Source organism: Calonectris borealis, chromosome Z (assembly GCF_964195595.1).
Source record: "Calonectris borealis chromosome Z, bCalBor7.hap1.2, whole genome shotgun sequence".
Classification (NCBI taxonomy): Eukaryota; Metazoa; Chordata; class Aves; order Procellariiformes; family Procellariidae; genus Calonectris; species Calonectris borealis.
Window position 1 is genome coordinate 16,655,454 of NC_134352.1, and position 10,219 is coordinate 16,665,672.

At 45.0% G+C, this 10,219-nt stretch overlaps 1 protein-coding gene across 2 annotated transcripts in view; it reads right to left on the reverse strand.

Moving 5' to 3' along the window:
- Positions 1 to 8,179, reverse strand: part of MTAP (methylthioadenosine phosphorylase) — a 29,178-nt gene extending 20,999 nt beyond the window's left edge. The window contains exons 1-2 of one of the 2 annotated variants that reach the window (XM_075137981.1): positions 8,133 to 8,179; positions 2,078 to 2,164 (exon numbers count right to left, since the gene is read on the reverse strand). In XM_075137981.1, coding sequence (XP_074994082.1) covers positions 2,078 to 2,164; positions 8,133 to 8,159 — 114 coding nt within the window. In that variant the 5' untranslated portion in view covers positions 8,160 to 8,179. Of the gene's footprint in view, positions 1 to 2,077; positions 2,165 to 3,324; positions 3,526 to 8,132 lie in introns of those variants that run through there. The other variant, XM_075137982.1, reaches the window with a different exon arrangement.
- Between the last annotated feature and the right edge of the window lie 2,040 nt (positions 8,180 to 10,219).

Genomic DNA, 10,219 nt, shown 5'->3' on the forward strand with positions numbered 1-10,219 from the left:
GAAGTTAATGTGATTCTATGCAGGAGTGAACTTACATGAAACAACCATCAGACCGACGGCCTGAGTTCTTAGGAGTTCAGATCTACAGGCAGAGAGAAGAGAGACAGGCCAGCAGGGGTAAGGACAAAAGCTCAGTTTGGCTGTGCTCCCTTTCACAGATACAGAAACCCCACACAGTTGCAGTTTTCCATCCAGGTCAGCTTAACAGTCCCAGTTCAGCTCGGTATCTAGAATCCACGCTTGGGTTCCTAACATGACATCTCAGTTATACCCTCTCTTCCCCCATACACAGAGACAGAATATTCACAAGCTTTTTCTTTAAGTTGAGCCTATGCTAAAAGCATAATACACAAGCTCAGACACAGCCAATCCATTGATCGAGGTTTCTCACAAACCACAACAGGCAACCAAGATTTATTTTCTCCTATTTATGTTGCATTCTGTGAAGAACACAGAAAAAAGACAGTAGCTAAGCTGGTTCCTAAATGAAATTAAAAAAGCCTTCCGTACTGACCAAATGTGCAGGATTGAGAAAGCTTTTTCCAATCCCTTGTGGAGGAGCCATCCTGCAGGTACTCTTACTCATCTCAGTAATACTAAACGCTGCTGTAGGCCACCTACCGCACTGCAGAATTTGGGCCACCCAAATCCTGTTGCATCCCAGCGCTGTGACAGAACAGCCCTCCAAATCCAAATGCTGTGCTGCCAGTGTGCCCTTACCTCCGATCTGAACAGACCCCTGTAGGGAGAAGAGTGTTTCATCCTTCCCAGATACGAAGGCTTCGGTTAGTATCTGCTACAAGCATAGTGCTATTTTTGCTTTGTAAGCAGTCTCCAGACAGCCATGCTGTGACCATGCATGACTCTCAAAAAATAGGGAATGCAATGGCAACTGGTTTGATTTAGCCAGTGCATTCTACTTCAGACCAACCTGGCTACCGTTTGGAGAGCAGGGTACAGAATATGGAGAAGGCAAGTTCCCTTCAGTCTCTTACAGTTTGTTAATAGATTTTGAAGGATGGTGGAAAAGTCAAATGTATTTTTCTGATTAGGTTTTCTCCTCCCTTAATCTTTATCTCCTTCCCCTTCTTGAATAGTGCGCACACAAACTCCACTTGCTCTTTACACTCTTACTTCCCCCTTAATCCATTTTAAATGGAGGCACGGATTCAGATTTTCAATCACACACTACAGCACTGAGCTTTCTGGCAAGCTTCTACCCATAAAATGGCTCTGGCTGCCACATGCCAGATGTTTTATTGTATGTATACTAGCTTAGACTGGTAGATTTCATAAGATATAATTTCGATGGCAATTATAAAGCACCCCTGGGAGTATTTGAGATCCAGTTCTTCTATGAACTTCCTGTGTCAACTAGAACCTCTCTCCCCCTTGACTTCCTGCCTCTAAAACTCTCTCTCATCCTTTGTCTTGCCTGTTCCTACTATAAATGCTTTGGGGCAGGAATTGTCCTTCACAATACACTTGGCACTGTGTATAGAGCAACACCCCTAGCCTCCACTCCCTTTTGCCGAGGAAAAGGGCTGAAGCAACATGAAGGAGAGTTGGTCAAGAATACCTGTGCCACAAAAAGTTTCAGAGCTTCATTTTCAAATCAGTTTCAAATTATGTGGTTATAAGCATGATTGTAAGGAGAGCATTGGTATGTAAAGCATAATTCAGTGGTTACAGGGAAAATGGTGGCCCATATACCTCAAAGGACAATTTTCTGCAATTCAGAAAGGTCCCTGGAGCGATTTGACATATACTACAGGTCACATAACAGCACAGATTTGTAAGAGAGGGTTTATCCCTCTTGACTGCAAATTGAGGACTGAGTTTGTAAATTCGTCCAATCTACAAACAAGAAGAGGTATAGTCTCCTTTGCACATCACCTTTATAACACCTTGTTTCTACAAACTAAGAATCACACAATACATAGCAACTAAAAGGAAATAGTCTTGTGACAGTACCTCCTTTATGCATTCATTTAACAGTCTGGAAATTCTTAAAGCATACAAACATCTTTAAAAACAGCAAAAAGTCTCAGTAATAGAAAAAATAGGTTATACTGACCTTGCCATAAGGAGTATCAACATATTTTTCTGTTCTTCCTTCTAAGATATCTGGATCATCCAGGCCAGTTCCACCAATAATTCCAATCTTACACAGAAAAGTACATATTAGTCTTCTTAAGATTACACTCCATTTAACAGCATGTCTGAAAAACTACCTCGACAGCTACAAAATGTATTTTCTGCTTGAGATGGGGCTAGACTACAGATCAACAAAACATAATATGCCCAACACAGTTTCCCAGAAAGGAAATTTCAAATTACCGATTTTAAACAACTGTATTTAACTTGCCAATTTCTTACACTATGATTCTGCTCTTTAAAGATACCAAATTTAAAAAGCTATGGAAAATGCACAAAGATGTGCCAATTCATCATTTATTCCTAATACAAAAATGAAGGGTGTTATTTGAGAATGCCTCTAACGAATGAGAAATACCTGTATAATGCATATTATAACAAAGGCTTCTTAGCTGGGGAAAAACAGTCCTATACATACACACTGGCATACTGAATACCTAGCATTACTATATAGTAGTATACATACAAAATAATCAAAACCTTTTTTCAAAAATTAGAAGGTTTTTTTGTTGGCTTGCAAAGATCTAAGAACCTCTCCATTTCTGTAAGTAGTCTCTGTAGAGCTTCTGAAAAGGGGGACAGCTCAACAGCATCTTCACAAGTGAAATAAAAAGAATCTGCTGACAATTTCACCTCCTGTGAGCGCTGCTGGGTTTCTTCACATATTTACAATTAAGTCTTCTGGTACCTAAGAAGGTGTAAGTGCTCATTTAAACTTTGCCTGCAGCTGGGTCACTAACTGTCTCCTGTGTAGACACACTGGTGTCAGGTTTTATTCAACTCACAACCTTTCCCTAAGAAGACTCTTGCTCCTCCTACTTTTTTACGAAGTCTTTTCAAGTACTTTTTTTCCCAAATTTTTATGAAATTGACTAACAGTTTCAAAGCATAATGGAAAGGGAAAAGAGAGGGCAAAGCAAAGGGCCACTTAAATAAAATATATTTTATTTCCTTAGGAAATCAGGTTAGAAGTCCTATGTTGTGTTTTGATACAACTTGTAGTGATGAAGCATGAAGTGACTTATAATTACCACCTGTCTGTCATGCTTTAGTAATCACCAATTTCTTGTTCTTGCTCACTGCTCATCTGTTCTAGTTCTTTTGTAAAAAAGGGGAAAGAAAAAAAAGGTAATTTGAAACATATATTCTTACTGAGACTAAACTCACCTGTGAGTTCATACTCCAGCTAAAGAAAAACACATCTGAATTTTCTTGTTTCTAGTTCATCATTGGAAAGTATCTTGGTTTTGTCTTTCTAGGGATAATTCCATTTTCAATCAAGTTTTCTCTTGAGTTCAGAACACTTCTAGCTCTTTGGATGGAACGGGTACTGTCAGGCCATTCACAACCTCAAGCTTAGTAACGTTTTTTAAAAATAATGTCACCATTTATCACACACAGATAAAATGCTACTGCTTTTTTTTTTTTATCCAATGCGCCCAGTTGTTGCCGAGTTTGTCTCACTTTAAGTTGAAGAATTCGTATCATGGCTGAATTGCTCATCATGGAAAAAAAAATTTGGAACCATTCTGGCATGACTTATTACTGCATGGTTCCACCATTTTTTATTATTTTTAAAGACAGAAAATTTCTCAAGTAAAACCTCCAGACTTCAATATACAACACTCCCCTTCCACAACACACACCCAACAGTCTCTTACTCTAGCTTTCTCTTAACTTTCACATTCATAGAGGCCTCATTTGTTCATCCACTATATCAGTTGGCTCATCAAGCATTTCGTTTCAACAAGCAGGGGCTCTGTGGTGTTCGTTACACATCAAATACTTCTCTGAGAAAGCTTTCCACACCAGGCGGTGTAAATGCTGATAGTTTTAACAGATCTCCTATTTCCTTTTGCTACCCCCCTGTGGAGCACGAAGAGTACTGCAGAAGAAAATACCAGTAAAAATCCACCAACTCCAACCCTGAACATACTCAAGCATTAGGGAAGACCTAGATCATTGTTTGCAGTAGTATTGATGGATCCGTTCCCATGTTACTCATGTTGCTTATTTATCACAAACGTTCAGATTGTTAGATTGCTCATGAAAATCCTGAAAACTATATAAATTTTAGGATGAACATTTTTTTGCCTTAAGAATCATGCAATAAGTGTGCAACAGGAACAATCATAAAACTCAAAACCAACAAAAGATCACCTTTAACATTGTTCATGCATACAATCAGTAAACACGGAAGATTACTACATTAACAGAAGCCAGGATCAAAATGGTGACTTTTTTTTTTTTAAAATCTAGAAAAAAAAAACAGTTCCTTCAGTAACTTAACCAGTTTTAGTTTGGTATAATGCTTGTTTTATTAGTGCCCTATGACTTAAAATTAAGAATATTCAAAAGGGAACGCTTATCTGCCTGAATTTTTATGTCTGGCGAAGTGAAAGTTGTTGGGACTGAGGAAAACAGTGCAATGCTGGAGATATCAGCTACATGACGTAAAAGATATTTTGGAACTGCAATGCTTTAAGGTCCTTATGAACACACAGCTCCAGCAGTGTAACAGACTGTTCCTACCAGAAAGCAGCACACCTGATCTGTGGCAGCACAGAGCTGGCTCTGTTCATGGCAGCACAGGCCTGGTGCGGTTGCTTTCAGATTTGTTCTTGAGCTCGCTACTCCTGCTGCTGCCGTGGCATCAATACATGCTTGTGCTGCATGGTTCAGTTCCAGAGCAGGCTTTTACACCAACAGCCATGCTGTCGGAAACGGCAGCAGTGCAACAAGCTGGCAAAATATGCACAGCTCCCAGGGTGGAGAACCCACAGCACTGAAGAAGAGCTAGACTACCTTGAATTTGCTTTTGCCTTCTTCCTCCCTGCAAAACACCTTAGCAGCAGTTTGGTCAACCTTCGCCACCTTAGGCAACACTGGCTAGAGAAACGCTGGGCTCACTATAGTTCACAGGAGAGCTACTACAGTGGAAGGAAAATTAGGCCAGCAGAGATTTGTAGAGGCAGCTGCTTCTCCAACCACATAATGCCAACTTCGAGCTCCAACCCTAAAATTAATTTTACCTCTCTGCAAGAGAATTCTTTTTCCTCCAGTTTACATAATGTCCAGGAATATCAGCTGCATCTGGGGGCTAGAGACCCAGAAATCTGATTCTATATTAAATTCTGCTTTACAGACCTTCTAGTGAATTATCAAAAGGAATGCAACTGCTCTAGGCTCAGTGGGGAGATGCCCTGCCAAAGGAGTTGAGGTCTATTTCTACCTAGCAGCCCAAGCATTGAAGGGAAGGAATGGCAGAGGGGAGACTCAGGGAGAAAAGTCACCTTTCCTCAAAAGGCAGAGACAGTCACATCTAGGAGTAACCTCAAGAATGGAAAGATGCAAGACTGTATGCTCCATTCCAGACTTTGCATCCTACAAAGGGACTCAAAGGACATAACCTGTAAAAATTAACGGAGGCTGTAGCTAAGGTTATCTGGAATTAAATCTGAAGTAAAATGGCATTGCAGTGGAATGAAACATGAAATATTTTACTATGGTATAGTCCATCTCAAACATTGGGATGAAGAGCAACAAAAGTGAAACTTAACAAAAAGTTATCACACCAGTAACTACAAACTCAAAAGCATTTATCTGCTTTTGAGTCCAAATAATGATCACACTTAAGCGTATGCCTTTCTTCACCTGCTGTTTGGTGAAATTCCTCGAATAGGTTCAAGCACAAGACACAAAAGTATCAGTGCAGTAACAGTCTACACTTCTCCATCTGAGAGTCTTAAACACTAACACATGTTAAGCGTTGTCGCAATCAGCTATGAGCCTTTGTGACAACTAACAACATGGTGGTTTTGAATGAATACATCTCTATTCCTCTCTTCTATTTTGGGGATAATGCGAAGAGGATGGCTTTCTTTTAAAAAGATTTTCACTTATAGAATAGAATCATAGAATCATTAAGGTTGGAAAAGACCTCTAAGATCATCGAGTCCAACCATCAACCCAATACCACCATGCCCACTAAACTATGTCCCTAAGCGCCACATCTACACGTCTTTTAAATACTTCCAGGGATGGTGACTCAACCACTTCCCTGGGCAGCCTGTTCCAATGCTTCACCACTCTTTCAGTAAAGAAATTTTTCCTAATATCCAATCTAAACCTCCCCTGGTGCAACTTGAGGCCATTTCCTCTTGTCCTATTGCTAGTTGGAGAAGAGACCAACACCCACCTCGCTACAACCTCCTTTCAGGTAGTTATAGAGACCGTTAAGGTCTCCTCTGAGCCTCCTCTTCTCCAGACTAAACAACCCCTGTTTCCTCAGCCGCTCCTCATAAGACTTCTTTTCCAGACCCTTCACCAGCTTCGTTGCCCTTCTCTGGACACGCTCCAGCACCTCCATGTCCTTCTTGTAGTGAGGGGCCCAAAACTGAACACAGTATTCCAGGTGCGGCCTCAGCAGTGCCGGGTACAGGGGCACGATCACCTCCCTACTCCTGCTGGCCACATTATTTCTGATACAGGCCAGGATGCCATTGGCCTTCTTGGCCACCTGGGCACACTGCCGGCTCATGTTCAGCTGGCTGTCAACCAGCACCCCCAGGTCCTTTTCCTCCGGGCAGCTTTCCAGCCCCTCTTCCCCAAGCCTGTAGCGTTGCCTGGGGTTGTTGTGGCTGAAGTGCAGGACCCGGCACTTGGCCTTGTTGAACCTCATACAGTTGGCCTCAGCCCACCGATCCATCCTGTCCAGGTCCCTCTGCAGAGCCTTCCCATCCTCGAGCAGATCAACACTCCTGCCCAACTTGGTGTCATCTGCAAACTTACTGAGGGAGCACTCGATCCCCTCATCCAGATCATTGATAAAGATATTGAACAGGACCGGCCCCAGTACTGAGCCCTGGGGAACACTGCTCGTGACCGGCCGCCAACTGGATTTAACTCCGTTCACCACAACTCTCTGGGCTCGGCCGTCCAGCCAGTTCTTTACCCAGCGAAGAGTGCACCTGTCTAGGCCGTGAGCCGCCAGCTTCTCTAGGAGAATGCTGTGGGAGACAGTGTCAAGGGCTTTACTGAAGTCCAGGTAGCCCACATCCACAGCCTGGCCCTCATCCACGAGGCGGGTCACCTGGTCACAGGTGACTTTACAGTTCAGAGAATAAACCTGCTGTCTCTGTAAAATAAAAACAGCTTATAACCAATTTCTACACACTGAAACGACTGGGAGAGTTACTTTACCTCAGAGACCTAAATCATATTTGGGTCAAAACACAAACCCAGAGTTTCAGCCTAACCGGCCTGCTCATCCCTGTCGCAGGCCATCGCCTTTTGGAGCCATTTTTTAAACACATGGGACAGACAAGCCTTAGGCGAAACTTTTGTACCGGCCCACTTCTGCCGCAGCTCCAGGATTCGTGCACCCTGCGACAGTTACAAACCCGCCCCGGGCCCTCTCACTGACAAATCCGACACACCGCAGCGGGTTCGGAAATCCTGAGAAGCAGAGGTCTCCAGCTTTCATTTAAAGAAAGAAAAAAAAATTTAAAAAATCTGTCTCTTGCAGGACGGGCGAGGCCGCCTGCCGGGGCTCGGCCGGGAGACGCGGGCAGGGCAGCACCAAGGCGCGGGGAGCGCCGTGCGGGGGCTGCCCGCCCCGCGGCGGAGCGGCCCCAAAGGCAGTCGCCCCGGCACCGCCCGCCATGCCGGCCCCTCTCCCGCCTGGCACCGCTGAGCGCGGCCATGCTCCCGGGCCGGCTCCCGGCGGGCGGGCGGGGCGGACGGGAGGCGGGAAGGGAGCAGGAAGCGGGGAAGGACACGGCGGGCGAGAGGCAGCGCCAGCAGGGCAGCGGCGTGGCCCGCGCCCTCCCGCTCCCGCTCCGCACGCTCGCGGCCGGCCCGGACGCGGGGGAGGCGACAGGCGGGGAAGGGTTGAGGACGGCAGCGGGCGCCGCCTCCCACCACCACCGCCGCCGCCTCCTTCCCAGCCCATGGCGGCGCGGATCCACGCTTACCTTCACGGCCGCGCCGGCTGCAGCCATGTTGGCGGGAAGGGAGGAGGGGGGCCGGGGGGGGGGGGGGCGGAACTGCTGGCAGCCGGCCAGCCCGCCGGGCCGCGCGCCGCGTGTGGCCCGGCCCCGCCCCGCCCCGCCCCCGCCGGGCCGCCCCCGCTCCCCGGCGCCGCAGACCGGGGGCCGGCGGGCCTTCCGCCGGCGGGAGCGCCGCCGCCGCACCCTTTTCGCTAGGTGGCAGCGGCCGCCCGCGCTAAGGCGAGGCCGCGCCGGCCGGCGCCGCCGGGAACCTCTCCCCTGACACCTCCGGCCCGAGGAGAGCCAGGGGAGGCCCGGCGGCCCCGCGGCGCGGCAGGTCTGCGCATGCGTCCCGAGAGGGAGAGGCCGAGGGCGTCGGAGGACTCCGGTCCCGGGGCCTGAGGGACCGGTCTGCGGGTGTGAGCCCGATACTTAGCGGTTTTGCCCTATGCTAGTCACACAGCTGGAATTCTTCAGGAAACGATTAGGAACATACGCTGCAGAACAGCTCCTTGGAGTGAAATCCAGTTTATCGTGATTTTGTGTCACAGCATACGACGTAACTGTTTTTTCCCTTTTTTCCCAGGATATCTCCTCTCCAGAAGTGGATATTGCCATCCCATTATTTGTGAGTATTTCTATTAATATGCTGTTCCTACACTTCACCAGTGCGTCCTACACTTCTTCAGAATGTCTGCAGCACGCTTTGGAAATATCGCTGTCACCTGATCTGTAAGCCTTGAAATGTTATTACATCCTTGAAATGTGTCCTCAGTGAAGGTTTTAATACTTTTCTAAAAGCTTTCATCTTGGAGGTACTTAAGAGAATACTGCTGTGTTTAAATACCTCTTGAAATCGCAGCCAGGGTACCTGTCCTGCTTTCTTTTAAATAATTCTGATCTGCATGTTTACATGCGATTCTCCGGGAGTCCTCACTGACTGCATGTAAATGGAGCGATGCTGCAGCTGGTGGTATGTAAATACTTCTCTAAGTTACGCTGCAGTTCCAGAAAACAGTATTCCACAAATGTTGTGGTATAATAGAAATAATTTATCTACTTAAATGTGTAAGCATGTGCTAAAAATGTTAAGCATTGTCTCGGTCTCTCTGAAAACTAACTTTCAGATGGGCCATATTTCAGACAGACCACCTACTGTATTCCTGGAGACACTGTGGTTTATTTGACTCCCCCCCTCCCCCCATTCCTCTATTTGTCAACGGAAGGTGGAACTAAACAGCACCACAAAATCCCTGGAGCACCCTATAAAACAGTGACATGAAGCAAAAAGTGCTGATTAGTCCAGGGTTGCCAGAAGTGGCAAAATGAGACCAAAATTCCAGCTCTAACCTGTGTGAAAATTCCTAATTTATAGTCTTTGAAACTAAGTGGAACAGGTTTGTTTTCCATTAAAAACCAATTAATTTAGAGGTTTAATGTGGTTTAAATTAAGGGTGGTCATATCGAAAAATGATTCTGAGAACAAACCGGAGCATGTTTTGGAAAAAAAAAAGGAGTTTACTTTCTGAAGTACACATATATAAAAGGTACATATCTTTAGCTCTCCAAGCTAAATACAGCTTTAAGTGATATGAAAAGGTAAGCACTGTATCATTATATATTAATAATTACAATTTTCCTGTTTGTGGTATTTTTCTTGTTGCCACAAGTCCATACATTTAAGCAGATCATTCATTTTACCATAACATAATCTTACATTTTGAGAAACATCAATAGTTTTGATATATTTATATATTTTATTACTATGGATAGATATAAATATAAAATGTAGAGCTTTGAAAAATAGCCAGCATCTTGTTAAATGGAAGTACTTATTTTTAAAGTATTTGTTGTAGATTTTCTTTAAAGCAGCTTTATCAGAGAGACCTCAGCCATCCAGACATGCCATTCTCACATGCCACTGAGAGCTACCTGTCTGTTAAGAAATCTGCTAGTAAATGCAGACTCAGATTCATCACTGAACATATGTCCTACATTTTATCGCAGCTGAGAAATCTGCTGAGGTCTGTGAGGCAGTTCATTGTATACCAGAAAAAGGATATTCCTGATAA